Raw genomic sequence first — 18,492 nt, forward strand, 5'->3', positions numbered from 1 at the left:
CTGGGGAAAGTGGGGCTCTCTTGTTCACTTGGAAGTTGTTCCAGACATTACACGGGCTTCTCAGCATACAGATCGTAACAACAGCATTATCTGTCTACATCTGACAGTAACAGCAAAACCAAGGTCAGAGACTAGTATAGCCTTAAACATGGGTTTAATTATTCTTCATTATAGTGAGAAATTCACCCATCAATTTACTGAAGCGTAAGAACTGGCAGAATTAAAAAAAACTCATCACCCTAATTACAAGGGTTCATTTTAAACAACATTATTGTATCCAACAGACAATGTTTTTTCCCTTTGCCATCATGTAAACTTTAAACTAAATATATGTTTTCACTCTGCCTGGCCTCTCTGCTCTCCTTTTTTTTGTATTTCAGACAGGAAAGAATAGAATAAGTTCATCAGAAACAGCAAAAGCAATATATATTATAACAGTACACAGGGATGACTCTAGTACTTCATTAGCATATAATTTACTGTATACATTTCTCTGGGGGATCAGAACCCTGGATCTCTGGGAAATGTTTGATGAACCTTTTCCTTTGTAACTCTCTTGTAAGTCCAATTTTACATTCCTATTAATAAAAGTCGAATGGCACACACTATAGAGGCCAATTTTCTAACAATTGAATTGCGGTTTTTTCCCACAAATCTCGGAAAACCTTGTCAAGTAAAATTTGATGAAGTGCTATAGAAGTCAATGGAAGCTATGCGGATCCTATTGGATTGCTTTAAATCAATTCAGACTTTTTTTATCCAATAGAAATTGTCAGAAAAACATTTGTAGTTTTAGAGTTTGTGAGTTTAGTCGTGGTTTCAAAATACTCAAAAACCTGATCTTTAATTAATCAGCCTTCCCAGTCTTGTGACCCTTTTTTTAATAAATTTGGACAGCAGGGTTTTGGGGGCAGCATTCTGCCCAAACACATTCACATTAATTCAGAAGTTCTGGGTCTGCTCAGGACATACTGTGCCAATCCCGTGTGCCAATCCCCAGTGCTCCCGACCTGATGATGAAAATTTGTGCATGTGCACGAATGAAGGGGAGGAGACAGGGAACATGAACAGCCGCGGGCCTAGGGGCGTCCGTTGACTGGATGGGGATCACTGATGTAGAGAGTAGAGGTTTCATTTTTTATTATTTGTGGTTTTTGAGTTATTTCAGCTATCTGGTTGCTATGGTCCAAATTACCCGAACAACCATGCTTTGATTTAAATAAGAGATTGGAATATGAATAGGAGAGGGCCTGAATAGAAAGATGAATAATAAAAAGTAGCAATAAAATTCATTTGTAGCCTTACAGAACATTTGTCTTTTAGATGGGGTGAGTGACTTTTGAAAGCTGGAAAAATTCATAAGAAGGAAAATTCAAAAACTACAAAAAAGAAAGAATGAAGGCTAATTTAAAAGTTACTTAGAATTAGCCATACTACAGCATACTAAAGTTAATTTAAAGGTGAACAACCCTATATATATATATATATATATATATATATATATATATATAATATATGACTCCTATATATTTCATATTTCCTTGGGGGGGAGAAGAAAGACCATACCCGTTTATCTCTTTATTAGACACTGCCTCTTCAGCTTCTTAACTGCAGGGTTGTCCTTAATACTTAATGTAAATAAAGGATGATAATAGCAGTATTCCTGTTTTAAGAGTGGAAATGATTGCTAATTATATAGCTTTTTGTAGCAGTGCATGAGCAATGGTCACAGTGAATTATTATGACTAACGTTGTTCATAAGATCTTATAATTTCCATAGTAGGTTGGCAAAAGGAGATTGTATAAAGGTTCTACTGTACATTCTTTAGTTACCGTACAGTTATGAATTGGAATATTTAGGGCATAATGAAATGATCCTTTCACTGACCAATTTCCTGGGCTGAAAGAACCATCTACATAATACAGTGAATACTAGCATTCAGTTTTAATAATCCTTTTGTAATATTTTAGCTGTTTGATTTCATTATTCTCTTATTACTGTCATTATCAATTGAACATAGCTCTAAAATGCATGCTAGCTGCATATCTGTTATCACCTAAGTGACTGCAAGCTAGTTGTAAGACATATTTATTGTGGCAAGTGCAGTTATTTAGCAATAAATAATTCAGCACAGCGGGCATACAGCAGCTGCTAGGGTAAGGTAGCAGATCATTTGCATGTCTGTAGTAGACAATTTCACTCTTTTCTACTGGTGATGTTTTGTGGGCAGATTTGATTGTTGCTTTCCAGCACCTACATTACAAATGAAGGTGACAGGAGCAATCATTTTCTGATGCAAGGCAGACCTCTTAATCTAAAATATTTCTGTTGATAATGGTCTCATTGTTTCCTCGAGCAGCAGCCGGATTACAAGTGGTCCAGCTTGGGGAGGCTGGCTATGATTATTCAATTTTCACACTGACAAATCAGGCATGTGGAAAGGAAAAACGAGAGGAGGGAGGTGTGGAAGGGTGTAGGGGAAGGGAAGAAAAATACGGATGACATAGGTTGCTCCCACTGAGTTAAAGTATTAATCTCTTATTTTTCACCCCTTATACAATTCCTTCTGTTTATGAAGAACTGCTAGGTGTGGTTTATCTGGTACCTGCTTTGAATGCATTGATTCCATCAGGTTGTTCCATATGCACATACCTCTCAGGGGATTTATTTGGCAGTTATGTACTGAAGAGAAGACTTGATTCTTTTTTTATTGTTTATGCAAGCACAGGTATCATTCCTCTTGGACTAAATTTGGGGACCAAAGGTTAATGTAAGTATCTACATCTATAGAACTTGCCAGGTAGGATATTTAGTGTATTCATTTGGATTACGACGAGCTCTTGTAAATGTCTTATCTGGCATTTTCACCCATTTGAGACCTAATTTATGTAGCTGACAGTTGCTCATGGGATATCTTGTCACCTGTGTACTGAATGCAACGGGGAATAAGGCTTATGCTTGTTTTTCTCTTAAATGGCAGGCTGCTGGGGGTTAAATACTAGAGCATTGAATTTGATCTTTTATTTTTTTGTGTGTTTGAAGTATATGGTGTCTCTTTCTCTGACTCGCCGTCAAACACCCCCACACTCTCTGCCACACAAAGTCTCTCTCGCATACACTGTCTCGCATACAAACACACTTATATTCATTCTCGCACACACATACACTTACATATCTGTAGACTTTCAGAGACACACATGTGCACTTTGTATCTATCACCTATCAAACATCTCAAATATGTTGTAATTAGGTTCATGTCAACAACATGAGTTATATTTTTTTCCTAAAGTTTTAATTGAATTACAAATAATTATTGATATGCTTTTGAATCCCGACAATGGCTATTAAATTATCATTTACAATATTTTGGTTTTAATTTGCATATCTATGAAAATGCTACTATTACAGAACCAGAGTCTGGTTTAAATTTTCTATTGCATTTTGTAATATAATTCAGACGTATTCAACAAATGGCTTTTCACATTTAAGAAATGTTTGTGTATATAATACATATATATATATATATATTTATATATATATATATATATATATATATATATATATATATATATATATATATATATATATATATATATATATATATATATATATATATATATATATACTACACATCTAACTGATTGGGCTGATTAAAGATAGGCAAGGGCTGTGCTGACAAATTGTTTTAAAACTGTGTTCTAATCAGATTATAGATTGTTTTTTGTGACTGCTGTTCAGAAGTAGCACTATAATCAAATTACAGCTGTACCTGTCCTAACGTGTTTGTATGTATTTATATCTTACAGAGCCACTAGAATAAATTTATTAGCTATGGATGTATTCATGAAAGGGTTTTCCAAAGCAAAAGAGGGTGTTGTGGCAGCTGCAGAAAAAACCAAACAGGGAGTGGCAGAAGCAGCAGGAAAAACAAAAGAGGGTGTTCTCTATATGGGTAGGTAAAAAACACTAATTAATATAATGTCATCTGTCTAATTACCATATTTATCTTCACTTCTCATCACCTCACAAAAGGGATAATAGGACATTTCATTTGTCTCCTGCGTCCTTTAAATACAAATGCAAATATAACCTTTAATATTTGTTTATTGTGTGTAGAAGTTTGCAGAGGTAGTTGTCTGGGGCATTATAGATCAGTAACCCCTAGAGATCACAGATCACGATTGTGGTAAATCACATACAAGTCTGTTTTAGAAGCAATAGCCCACTGTGCAGCTTAGTGAGACACAATACTGATCCCTACAATACAGACTTGATAAACAATGTAGCCTGTTACACATGTTCTTTAAGTCCATGACTTCATTACACAATAAGGTATTTTAGGGAATTAGGGGATACACTTAAATCTACAAAGGACCTGGTATGTGGTCCAGAAACCCTAGATTTTAATAATAATGATACCAAACTAAAAGTGCTTAGTTCTCTATGATTGAGTATTATACAATGGGTCCCATAATATAAACCAAACAATCAATCTAATGCATGCAGCCTGACTCACTTCAAATGTTTATTAGTGCAAGATCCACAATAAATAGCATAAAAACAAAGTGTATAAATGAACATTATAAAGACATTACATCAAAACATACTGTACCACAAAACAGTGTACTACCTCTTTCTACATATCTCATGTCAGTCAATCCCTCCTGACATGTTTCACGGCATTGGTCACTTGATTGTCAGATGATTATTATGGAGTATGACAGCTAACTCAATAACTCAATGAAACATATACTACTTTATCACATCAAGTATGTTAAATCCCAATGGTGTTTGGCCTTCTCTGGCCAGTGTCTACTTTAAAACTGTACACATAGGAAAGACTATTCTTAACACAGTGCTTATTTACTAATTTAATGCAGAGCTAAAAGCTTGTGCATATGTATCATATCCCCAACATGTATTTTATATTATTTAAATGGAATGCTACATGTTTGCTCCTGTATTTGCATATGTACACCAGTACTCTTTAACTTGTTAATTCCATATATGGTTTGATTTGATTCCCTGTGGCAACTCTTGATCCTGGACAAGTCACATAATATCCTAGCATACTTAGGGGGTTATTTAATAAACTATGATTTTTTTCTGGTCCGAAAAACCCAAACAAAATTTTTACAAAATTTTTCAAACTCCGATGGTGTTAAAAGTCAGAATAAAAAAGTACTCCATCTCAAACCTGCCGAGTTCACGTAGAAGTCAATGGCAGATGTCTTGTTGACATTTTGAAGATATCCTGATCCACATTATTTTCGAAGATTTCATAATTTCTGAAAAAAATATTTCTAAAATTCTAAAATATATTGGACATTTGGATTTTTGATAAATAACCCCCTTAGTGCACCTATAATGGTTGCCTTGATTTCTGCTGTACTTAGAAAAGTATATATACACACACAATATATATATATATATATATATATATATATATATATATATATATAGTCATAGGCAAGAGAGTAAAACCGCACCAACAGGTCTTTATACAAAAATAGAAAACCTTTTATTCAACGTTTCGGCTCGACCGCTGGAGCCGTCTTTGTTCCTGAAGACGGCTCCAGCGGTCAAGCCGAAACGTTGAATAAAAGGTTTTCTATTTTTGTATAAAGACCTGTTGGTGCGCTTTTACTCTCTTGCCTATGACTATTGACACATGCAACCAGCACACAGGCATTGCTTTTTTCGGTTATCCGTGTGCACTGTACTCAAATTTGCTATATATATATATATATATATATATATATATATATATATATATATATATATATATATATATATATATATATATATATATATATATATATATATATATATATATACTGTATGCTAATATACTGGTATGCTGTGCTCTCAATACATCATTCCATTATACTTTACAGCAGGACTGGCCATAGTAATGTGAGGTCTAATGCGAGGTCTACTGATGTTGTCCTATTATGATATATATATATATATATATATATATATATATATATATATATATATATATATATATATATATATATATATATATACTGTATGCTAATATACAGGTATGCTGTGCTCTCAATACATCATTCCATTATACTTTACAGCAGGACTGGCCATAGTAATGTGAGGTCGAATGCGAGGTCTACTGATGTTGTCCTATTATGATCTACATCCATTAAAGCATTGTTAGCAATCTGTTCCATGGAAGATATTACTTAAATATTGATTTATGGGAAAATGTATAATGTATTAAAAAATAAACAACAATTTCTTATGTCACCTTAATGTAATACATAGCTGAATGAAAAGCATGAAATGGGAGGGTGATCTAGAGAAGCTGTTTGTTAATAGTGTCTTGAGATTTAATGATCACTAGCTTAAAGGTCTACTTGTAGATCCCGATCTACCGTTTGGGCACCCCTGCTTTACATTATATGTGATTGTACACAATTTATCCCTATCCCTGTCAATTTAACTACATTAAAACAAGTTGTTTGAACAAAGGTCATACTATTTTAATCTAAACCAAGGAGTTGTGGGAGGTGCTATTCTAGTATTTGCCAACATATGAGGCACCTCCTAGTGATTATAATTAGGGATGTTGATACACAGAATTTAGGATTTGGTTAGAATTTGGCTTTTTTCAGCAGGATTTGGATTCAGCCGAATTCGAATTCCTGGTCGAATCTGAATCCTTAAAATCATGTGACTTTTCATTACACAAACAAGGAAGTAAAAAAATGTTTGACCGAACAAGCAGAGAGTGTCTTTAACCCTTCCTTGCCCTAATTTACTATCAGCACCTGCGATACAAAGGGCACCATGTGTGTATCATCTCACCGGTGCTTCAATCAGAAGAAGCTCATAAGATTAATCTGTAAACATAGTGGGGGTTATTTACTAAAACTCATTTTTTTTCCTCATATTGTACCAGAAACAAACTCGACCTAACTCCCACCTACAAATTTAGCTAATTAATAATAATTAAACGAAAAAATTGGATAAAAAAAAACACTCGAAAAATTCGACAGGTTTTACATGGAATTTTGGTTTCGGACTTTTAGTAGCTTCAGGGCAAAATACATCTTGAAAATTTTTATCTAAAAATGTGAGATCTTTTTAGAAAAAAAATGAGTATTAATGAACAACCCCCAATGTGTATCTGAAAGCTCATACTTAATGTATATATTTATACATTCAGTAAAGGACTCATTTTTGCTTTGTACTCTGCCTTAAGCCAAATGTGACAACAAAAGTTCAGCCAGCACAAGTTACAGATCACAGCACTCTGGAGAGGCGGAAGTGCTAAGTGAGTAGTGCCCTAAATGAAGCAATTGCACACCTTAATATTCCAGCATTTGTGCATTTTCAATAATAAGTTAGCCCTTATATTTTAGGTGCCAATCAATGTGGAAGCAGAGTAAATCCTTAGGGGTCAATTACAATGCAGGATACAGTGTGAAAAGTTCAACTAAAGGCTGCAGTTGACTTTTACACATTTTGTTTTGTCCTGCATTGTGTGACTTCCTTTTTGGTGAGTAGAGACTTGCGACATGTCGCTTGTATTGAGCACCGCCTGTTATCCAAGAGGGGCAGGCACATAAGTATTCCCGGTATTTAAATTCACAAGTCAGTAACACTGCAGCATTCCTGAGGTGCACACTAGGTAGGTGCTCCTCTTAGCATTTGTGCCTGGGGAATAATAAATGACCTCTCTTGTAGTTTCACACTATCACTAAAACTACCCAGGAAATAAATTCTGATTTATACATACTGTAGTTTATTGACTGTGTTGTAGAATCTAGAAGCATACAATATAACATACTGTACTCATAAGCTCCGATAGGATTATAACACTCTAACTTTCAGTGTAGCTTGCACCAATGAAAGGAATAAGGAATACTATGATGTAAACTTTTACCTGGACTACATACTTCAGTATCAACTTTCAGCTGTAGGCTTCGAAAGGCTCTGGATCTCCATACCATTTGAATCACAAGCCTTATATTCCCAATCGGCAGTTTGATGAGCACAGTTGAGTTGCTAGTAACATAAATGTGATATTTGCAACCCACAACTTCAACCTCCTTTGAACTATTTATAGTTGAATACAGTTCTATTTGGAAATGATGACCCTAAACTACCGAGAGTATGCAGTATTTCAATATCTATAAAACATTTATAGCAATGTTTCCAATTTAAGCCTAACGCATGAAGTATAAATAACTTTCTACTTTTTGTGGTTGTCAAGCTTCAGTACAATATAGACATATTGTAACATATGGTTTAAAAGCAATTTAAAATATGAAGTGTAAACATTTATGCCAATATCTTTCTATATGCATTGCCCATGATTTTTGTTGTCGTCATTGAAATATTTGCTGTCACACAGGAACTTTGATCAAAGCAGTCTACAGAATGACACAAAATACAAATAGTTCAGTAACTGCTATACGAGCATGTGTCACAAAGGCTGACACACAGGTAATATAAGTTTTAGAGAGATTCAATTCAAGTAAGCACATACTGATGTTTTGGTTTACTGCACTATTGTCTTATTTCCCAGCTATTTTGATTCCTGTAAGGTTTCATGTGCAGTTCGAGATACAGTATGACTTGTTGGTCTGTGATCTTCTGGTCTGATTAGTGCAAGTACCATAAGGGGTTACCGTACATCATATCTCATCTTGGGTCCAATCTGTTTATCCACATGCCTATTTATTCATCATATAAAACAGCAGTTAGCAAAGTACAAAATATACATATATTTAGAACATGAAAAACAATCATAATGCATTTCATACCGTACACCCTTGTAGGCTAGTCTTGTTCCTTTTAAGCTACTGTACTTAATTACCAATTAGAATTGTTGAACCACACTTGATATTTGTAAGAATATGCCATGGGCAAGTGCAATACTTTTTTTTATTTAATAGAATGCACAATATGGGGGGCAAACCTCCCAACATCTTTAAGGAACAGTAACACCAAAAGATAAAAGGGTTTTAAAGGAGTGACAATATAATGTACTGTTGCCTTGCACTGGTAAAACTGGTTATCTGCTTCGGAAACACTATAGTTTGCTAGTTTTTCATGTCCTAATAAATGTATTTTTTACTTTTTTCAACTACTTTTCCTGAATATTATGAGACATTCAAATAATGCATGAGATCCTTTTGCCTCACTATAGTTCTACTGACTGAAGAAACTGTATCTGATCGTATCTGATTTTAACATGTGTGTATTTCAAATACAGCACATTTTTTATTAAAGAATAGCATATAGGTTGACTACATTAAAATTGCATACAGTTGACAGTTGCATTGAAAATTGGAAGAATGTCAGTGCTTCTGGAATTGGATAAATGAAGCAACATGAAAGCTGCACATGTGCATGATGCCTAAGATATTCTGTCATCTTCATTATGCCTACTGAGCATCCTTAGGAGAGCTAATCATTGGACTTAAAAGGAATGTCATTCTATTCTGAATAACTCTTACCTGTTCAGTATAAGATCACAAGCAATATCGGCTTACATTACAATTTCATTTATGACTGTAGTAAATATGAACTGTGGTCTAAAAAAAAGCCAAATAATCCATCAAATCTGACAGAATAAAACAGTTTTACCAAAAATAATTTAAAATTGTATGAGAAATTAGTATTGATTAAACCTGAATAATAAAAGTGTTGATTATAATCTCAGATGGCAAGAACTCAGATCAGAACTAAAATCTTCCTTAACCCCATCTTCTTCCCTTTGTATGTACCAATGAGACCCTTCTTTTTATTAAAGGTATTGATACAATTAATGTAAAGACTATGAGGTACAGGGTTGCTTTTCCTCTATTTCAGCCAAGACTACAACAGGCCCATGCCAGAAACTGATTGTTGCCCCAGATACTACATTAAGGGGGTTATTTATCAAAGTCCGAATTTATCTCAATATTTTCTGAAAAAAACTTTGACCAAATCTGCACAGGTTTTTTCTGCTTATTTATTAATACACTTTCCCGAAAATGTTGTTTGCGGGAAAAAATCCAATAAAAACTTGAAAAATATGAATTCTTTTCAGAATTTCCGCCTGAAAACCCCGAAAATTTCGGATTATTGCACAAAACCCAGTGCAGATCAAAAAAATCTTTCGGACTTCTCCCATTGACTTTTGTGCAACCTCGGCAGGTCTGAGATGCCGGATTTTCAGATTCCTACTTTTTCCATCCTCTGGGTATAATAAATTCAGAAAAATGCGTAATTTTTTTTCACAAAAAATTTGGATTTTATACTAAAAAAACACAAATTTTTCGGGTTTTTGGCATTCAAAGTTTAGTAAATGACCCCTAATGTTTTTAGTGAAGTAACTCTTAATTTTGATCTTCCACATATATATCTTATGTAAAATATTAATCTGGCATGGTGCGGGCATTATAACCAAAAGGCATGATCACACCAGAACAACCAAACCAAAATAATCAAAGTCTATGGGGCTGCCGAACTTTTTCTTATTTAAGAAAGCCCACTCAGCTAAAATACCTCTACAAAAAAGGTATTTTCCTCTTAATTCAAGTATGGTTTTCTCTATGATGACTCAAACCTAAAGGCTTGACTATTAGTATATCGACCCCAATGTGTTTGGGTATACTGTTAGGAATGTTTAATCTGTGATGACCAGCTGTACCAGTCTATGTAACTTTAAATTAAATTGCAAAGAATATATTGACATAACGACCTTTGTACAATAAACAGTTTGTGGAAACTTGCTGAGTAAGGACTTGGGGAATTTATATCAGGGACTGGTTTGACACTGTCTCTGCCTAAAAGAGACCTGTTGGGTCTTCCCAACAGCCTACATTACTACTACTGTGGATATTAGACATATCCTTAGGCAACTGATGAATGGGGTAAGCAGTACTGGTAGAAAAACGAGATTCGGAAATACCCTCTTCGTTTCCTTAGAGTCTACACAGAAAAAGAACATATACAAATTCTTAGTGAATGCAGTCCCACATACTGTGTACAATTAAGCAAATACAACACATGGTTAGTGTGCCTGTAATGAATACATTCTGATCTACTTGGGGCTTTCAGTATATGAAATAAATTGCAAACTGCAAAAAAAAGAATAACAGAAAACAGTAAAAAGGCAAATGTAGTTTGTTTACTGCAATTGTAATTTGCAAACAAAATATGTCCTGCAGCTCTTCAAGATTGCTTTTCAAAAATTAGAAAGTTTAATCCCATTAAAAATACATAGAGATTTAGGGGTCCGTTTACTAAAGTGCGGTAAATCTGACTTTAAGTTTCCGCATGTTATCGCTGAGAATATTTTTACGCCAGAATATTCGCAGTGACTAAGTTTACTAAACAGCGATGCGCTCAGAAGTCATTGCGATCACTTGCGGTAACTACGTTAAGGAACCAGCTTACGTTAGCGGTAATTTTAGCGAGTTGCGAATTTTCTGGCGAAAAATTACGTTTTTGCGAATATTTATGCTATAAAATAGTCTTGTTTTATGGCGGTTATTATGGCAATTTTTACTGTGACATTTATGGCCAGAAATGCATCTTCAAAACTTATAAACTTTATTGACTGATGATTATACCATCCAACAACATCACCAGAGTAATACCAATCAAACATGTCTGCATCATATAAACTCTTCTGCCAATAGAATCATAGGAAATGATACCAGTCAATCTCTTTGCTTCATAGAAATGCACAGTTTAATGTAGCCAATCCCAATGAAACCAAAAAGTGTAGAGGCTGACGAATCCTTGGACTGTGATGCCACTGCCAATAATACGACTCTGAGCTGAAACTGCTGCTGTTGCACCAGATAGAAGCAGAAGCCAAAACATCCTGTCAGCAATAGCTACAGATCTCTCTCCTGTCAGCAAAGAATGATGGGTAAAAAAAAAACATTATTATGGGATATTTCCTGCCCCTTGAGAATTTTCTGGCAGAAAAAATACTTTTACGCCACTTCATATGTGGCGGTAAAAGTTTGCGAATATTCTGGCGTTAATTTTGTCTTTAGCACATTTCGCTGTTTAGTAAACCATGCGTTAATGTGTACGTAGCGTTATTTTCAGCAAATGCGATAACTGGCGAACAATTATTCTTGCGCAAGAAAATTCGCAAATTTATATTTACCGCAGGTTAGTAAACTGGCGATAACATATTTGGCGAAAATTCTGTCTATATATTGTGCGAATATTTTTAACGCACTTTAGTAAACGGACCCCTTAGGTTGAACTCCACTGTGATAGGATGTACACCTGCTGTAGCTGCAGCCTAGAATTTAGTAAATATGTTCCATTCTAAACCCAGAGCTCTGAATTTACCTAGGACACGTGTGATTTTATAGCATGTTTTAAAACTAGTGGTGTCCAAACTGTGCTTGTGCTATGCCCCCCCCCCCGCCCAGGGGCAGAGGTATCAAGAGCTATAAATTTTATAAAGTGTGACAACTCAAATCTGAGAAAGGCGAAGCAAAGACATTGTTTTTACTGATATACAAGAAGAAACTATGGGGGGAATTCACTTAAGGGCAAATTTTCACCAGTGAATGCTCCGCCACACTTCGCGCCACATCGCCAGGCGTAAATCCGTTACCACTACGCTAATTCACTAAAATTCAAAGTTGCGTCTCTGTAGTCGAACACTGGTGAATTCTGGCTAGTGTTTATTCTTCGAACTTTCGCAAGCATTTGTTTCTGCCTAGAGAAACTTTGTTAGTGCTCTTACGCTTAGGTCAATTTGAATAGGGCAGCCTCAAGGTCGTATAGACGTCTTTGTTAGAGATGTTGGTGCAAATGCTTAAAGTGGTCACAGATTATTACAAATGTCCAAGGAAGCCAAATTAAGACAAAAGAGATCCTCTAATGCCCTAGACATGAGACCACCTTAAAACAAATGTGGCATGCCCCTCAAATTGGTAAAAAAAAATTATCACACAAATTTTTAATAGTTAGAACTTTTGAAGACAATCCCACTTTTCAGGCATAGAGGATATGATGTCACTGACATAAAATTGAGGAGGATGTAGCTTCATCTTATCAGTTCACCAGGTCTAAAGTGGGTGAAGGAAACTCTGGTGAAAGAGGTAACATTCTGTAAAATGTGCACTTTAGTGAATTTGCGGAGTAGCGATTATTCGGCGGAGCAAGAAATCCCCTGCCGATAGGGTGCATAACTGCAATAGCGACGGTTTCTTTTGCTAGCGAATTGTACTTTACACCTGTCAGTAAATTAGTGATGTCCCTGCGGATTGGATTTCTGCCAAATTTTCGCTAGCGAGGGCCACTTCACCATTTAGTTAATCTGCCCCTATGTGTTGTAGGGGTCATTTAGTATAAATGCAAAGCTCAAAAATGGGCTCATTCTTTCATGATGCCTGATCTTGCAGCCTGCACTAGAGTCCTGCAGTGGATCAGGTACCCAAAGGTACATGCAAAGCATTCGGGACATAATGTCTCAACTGTGCAGGTGGTCTGCTTACTAAGGAGCATCAGCAGCCAGAAAAGAAAGAGCTGTCTTGTACCCTACAGAGCTATACATTTTATTTACCCAAGAGCCAAAGAAAAAGCTTTCTAAAAATTCTTAACACTGCATCAATCTTTAAATCATAATTTTTTAGATAAACCATTATCTCCTAGAGTTAGCCTTGATTTTTGTGCAATAAAGATCTTTGACTTGTCCCATATTTTTTCAGTGTGGGAAGGTAACATATCCTGCTGAGCAGTTTTCCAATTATGCACTGTAACTGGAATGCCTTTTAAAGCAGCTAATTCATTGTGGAGGAACCAGGTTTGCAGATACCATAATCATTGCATTTCAGTTTGTATTAATATCGTAAACCTTATTTATAATTCTAATAAAAGGAGGAGCTTTTTGAAATAAATCTTTGGTGTTGACTGATATGCATTTAATCTAAGTGCATGTTGAGGGATAACCCATTGCCCAGCCAAAAATGTTTTCATGCATATATGTTTTTATTGATATTCTGACAGCACAGAATAATTAAGTAGTATTGTAAAATGGCAACATAACATTGGTTAATATGTGGGAAGAGTTATGTGTGAACATTCTTTAATGCTGGTATAATTTAAATTGTGAAAATAACGTCACCAATGACAGATATAGACCATAGGTAATGTGCAATACTTCATTCATATTAATCTTCACCACTGAATGCACTGAAAGGCATGAATATGTTGACTATAACACAACAAGATTGAGGAGCTCTCCAGGTAACAATAGGTCACTTATTCGACAATTGGTGACATTTCTCCTAAAGGTTATTGTATTTTGAGTCAGCTAATTGCCTTTTGGTGTCTTTAGGGGGCTTTTACTCTGCAAGAAATAATGAAAATGTGTAAAGGCGTGGCTTTGTCTTTCAACTACTGTTCATGGATTATTGGATTTGATTCATCTATGAAATTGTACATACATTTTACACATAATATTGATATCAATGTTCTCATATATAGTCAAACAAATGCAAAACAGTATTTGTTCAAAATGATTATAGATTGATAGTTGCATTAATAAGTAACGCTAACTACTGCTCAAACACCATAGTATCATAATGATAAAATAGTAACTGACATAATCGGAAAGTGCACAGTGAACACAACCTGAATAAGAGCTGAAACATTTCAGTATGTATACACATTTCTCAACAAATTAAGAATTAATGGGGTGTCTAGTAACCCATAACAATCTGTAAAAATGCTTCCGGTCAGCTGTTTGAAAACACACATCTGGTTGTTATGTGATTGACTGGTTGAGCAAATATATATATATTTGTGGGTAACCTGAAATCAAGTACAAGGTACTGTTTTATTATTATAGAGAAAAAAGTATCTTTTTCAAAAATTTGGACAATTTTGATAAAATGGAGTCTATAGGACATGGCCTTTCTATAATTCTGAGCTTTCTGGATAACAGGTTTCTGGATAAAGGTTCCCATACCTGGATAAAGGTTCCCATAAAATGCTTTGCGCCATATATGAAAGTTATATGTATATATGCAATATATGTATGATAATTCCAGTGAATGCAATTTCATGTGCTCACACAATTACACTGCACTTTTGGAAAAAATGGCAGATTGCAACTGAATTTTGCCTTTGTGCATTGCACTGCACTGGTATTTACTGTATGTTTCTTTGCTGACTGAGTATGTATTTATATACATTGACATGTTTTGGCTACCATTAATGGTGTTCTTACTGTGCACTATGAACTGAATTACGATTTGTCACTATAATGTGCTCTGAACATGATTTTATATATGTTCTGAACATTATTAATTACTAATGCAACTGACAATACATAACTGATCATACTGATTTCCTATGCATTGATCACATGTTATAGATCTTTAAATGATCTTCCTGAAAATGATGCCTATACTGTTGATATTATATCAATATTTGTCAGAAGAAAAATAGCAATCAAACCTTCAGTTCAGTGACTAGTGAATCTTTTGGGGTAGAGATATGAAATTCCTGGAAAGTTCAGTTAATGTTTAATTCAATGAAGACTGAATAGCTAGGAATTGTAGAGGAATCCCTACTGGATAATTTATAAATCTGACTCTGACTTGATTTCTGAGGGCTCCAAGCTTTGATTTTACATTCTGAGGGGAGAGGATGGCAATGTCCGTACTGCTATGTGTATAAATAATATCAATTTCAATTTAACCTATATATATACTTTTCTTTTTATCTTAAGGCTCAAAAACAAAGGAAGGCGTTGTACATGGAGTAACAACAGGTAGGTTCAATTTTATATTCAACTTTTTTTTAAAAAAGAATCAAACATGAGCTAAACATAAACACCATGTGGCCATCTACTAAAAACCTATAAATCTAATTTAAATTCATGCGATGTATAGTATATAGTTTACAACCAATGACTAAATAAATTAAACATGAAATAATGGAGTATACTGCTAAATCAATAGGATATTGCCAAAGGGTGTATTCAAATGGTTACTGCACAAATAATTTCAAATTGTGGCAGATCTAAAAAATATTTTTGAAAAAAAGTCACTTATCTTTCACATACTGTGGATACAGTACAAATTAGAGCAACATTGGATTCAGAGCAGCTTGAACTTTAATGCAAGACCCAATGTCCATCAATATATGCTTACTCTAGTGGCCTTTTGTGCCTTGCAAAATGTCAACATTATAAAAAATTACATCTTCAGGACACATTGGTAGATAAGATCAATATCTATGCCCTATAAATAACGATGGACTTACAAATACAGCACATTGTAAAGGTTAATCTGAGATAATTTTTTAAAACGAATGTTTCTATACTGAAACTGAAGTACTTACTGTTATTAGGGGTTTTGGATATTGCCAGCAGATTCCACTAAAATTTCACTTAAATTTGACCATTGATTCCTATAGAAACTGATAGGCTTTAATAGTTATGGCTGTGGTAGGGCTAGTGTTGAAAAGCTTAGCAAAAGTGGTGCAAAATATAATATGTTTTGACGCATTTCATCTTAAGAACCATTAAAGATGTTGTCAAAAACATAGATGACTCCTACACCTATGAGTCAGTTTCAGTTTATTTTAACGAACCAGTCATTCTTGTTGTTGCCTTGTAATATTCTGGGAAAGAACTGGACTATTGGATGAAGGACTGGCAGTCTCTAAGCTAAAACCTTTATCTCATGAAAGAAAGACATAGTGTGAGGAAAACTCCCCCTGGTGGTCTAGTGGGCCAGTGGGGACGCCCTCCACGCCTCCGGTGTGGATGCCCGTCGCAAGATGTTTCTTCTTTGCTGGCTTCTGTGGAAATGCCTTAGGGCGCGCGCGGCACACACGTCCTTGTTTTCTGTGCGTAGCGTCGACGTGGCGTATGACGTCATCGCGCAATTTAAAGGTACTTAAAGGGGCTTCCCATTCAAACTCATTGCCCGTTGTAGGTTCGTCTTGTGAGAGTTCCTGGTGCTATCCTGTATATTGCTGTGTTCTGATTCCTGTTTTGACCCTGCCTGCCTGACTTTTCCTGACTTCTGTGATCCCGACCTCTGCCTGGTAAACCGACTATTCTGATATCTGTATTCCGACCCGTGCCTGTCTCGACCATTCTTGATTGATCTCCTGGCTTTGACCCCTGCCTGTTTGACTCCGCTTGTTTCCTGCCTGCACCGACCCGGGTTGATTTTGACTACGCTTTCTGTCTGTGACCTTCTGCCCAAAAGACTTTGTTATGATCATGCCCCCCTGCTCGTCCAGAACCTTTAGCTTGGCTCTTCTCTTAATAAGACCTGGCGGCATCCAATTTGCCTAGGGCTCCTCCCGAGATGAAAGGTGGCTGTTAAAGGCAGAAGCAAGAGCCAAGAACAGGGTGCTTAGCATTGGTTCTGGATTCTGGGTGCCGATCGTGACACATTGACAACTCTGTTTTTGGCTTCTGCTAGGAAAGTTTTATTTAATTACTTTAATTACTGTTTACAGAGAGAGCTCCCCTCGTTAACAGATATTATTTCTTATATGAAACAACTTAGTTGGCAGGAAGCTCTAAAAGCTAAAAAAAATGGGGAAGAATTCCAAAACGTCCTTTAGACGTTTGTGGTCTCCTTATTCCGAGGTCTGTGACTCCAATACAAAAGGTCAAATGTATAGGTTCCTTGGAATTTAGATTGAGCGTCTATTGGGTTCCTTGACTTTCACGAAAACAATGGTCTTTTTCTTTATTTTAATTTTTATTTTCTTCACATCCACTGGTGTAGTTCGTTTTGTTCATTTTTATATGTTTTTCTTTTTGTATTTACTAATGCTATTAATTTTTTCAAATAATATGCCATTGTACCTATTACAACATACCCTCTGAGGCTGCATGTTATTTGTTGTCATATTGAATTCACTTGTTTATTATAAACACCAATAAAATATTTTAAACACGAAAAATGTTCTAAAATGAATCCAGAAAAAGAATTATGATTATGGGTAGTCCAAATAACAAATCATAGTGTACAAAAATATTACTATTCCATAAAAACAGTAAATTATTACTTTCAATTGAATATGGCTAACTCAATTTGAGCCACATTATTGTTATTTTACAAAAAAAGTGGAACCTTATTAGTTTTGCATCCACCAATCAACTAGACTAAGATATCATGGTATAACTATAGGCTGAGAAGATCTGTCTAGTATTTACATTTACCTCTGCAGTGCCACCTTGACTTTTCTTAAACCACATTTGTTTTGAGAAAGCCATGGCATAAAATGCATACAAAATTAAGCACTTTTTTTTAATGAATTAGTTTTAATAATAGATGGTAAATGGAGAAACCCTTGTATTATAAAACCATTATCATAATTATAATGCCATTATTATCACAGCTTAATTGTATTTCCTGTCTCATAAGAGGATCTGATTTCACATATTTATAGACATAAAACAGGTTTATCTCTTTCACTCCCTTTGTTAAAACAGCCAATGTTATCTCCAAGCAGCAGTGCGA

At 35.2% G+C, this 18,492-nt stretch overlaps 1 protein-coding gene across 1 annotated transcript in view; it reads left to right on the forward strand.

Annotated features, from left to right (window-relative positions):
• Positions 1 to 2,490: 2,490 nt before the first annotated feature.
• Positions 2,491 to 18,492, forward strand: part of LOC100037108 (alpha-synuclein) — a 57,614-nt gene continuing 41,612 nt past the window's right edge. The window contains exons 1-3 of the mRNA XM_018243415.2: positions 2,491 to 2,771; positions 3,808 to 3,953; positions 15,732 to 15,773. Coding sequence (XP_018098904.1) covers positions 3,833 to 3,953; positions 15,732 to 15,773 — 163 coding nt within the window. The 5' untranslated portion in view covers positions 2,491 to 2,771; positions 3,808 to 3,832. The remainder of the gene's footprint in view (positions 2,772 to 3,807; positions 3,954 to 15,731; positions 15,774 to 18,492) is intronic.

This window comes from Xenopus laevis, chromosome 1S, assembly GCF_017654675.1.
Source record: "Xenopus laevis strain J_2021 chromosome 1S, Xenopus_laevis_v10.1, whole genome shotgun sequence".
NCBI classification, from domain to species: domain Eukaryota; kingdom Metazoa; phylum Chordata; class Amphibia; order Anura; family Pipidae; genus Xenopus; species Xenopus laevis.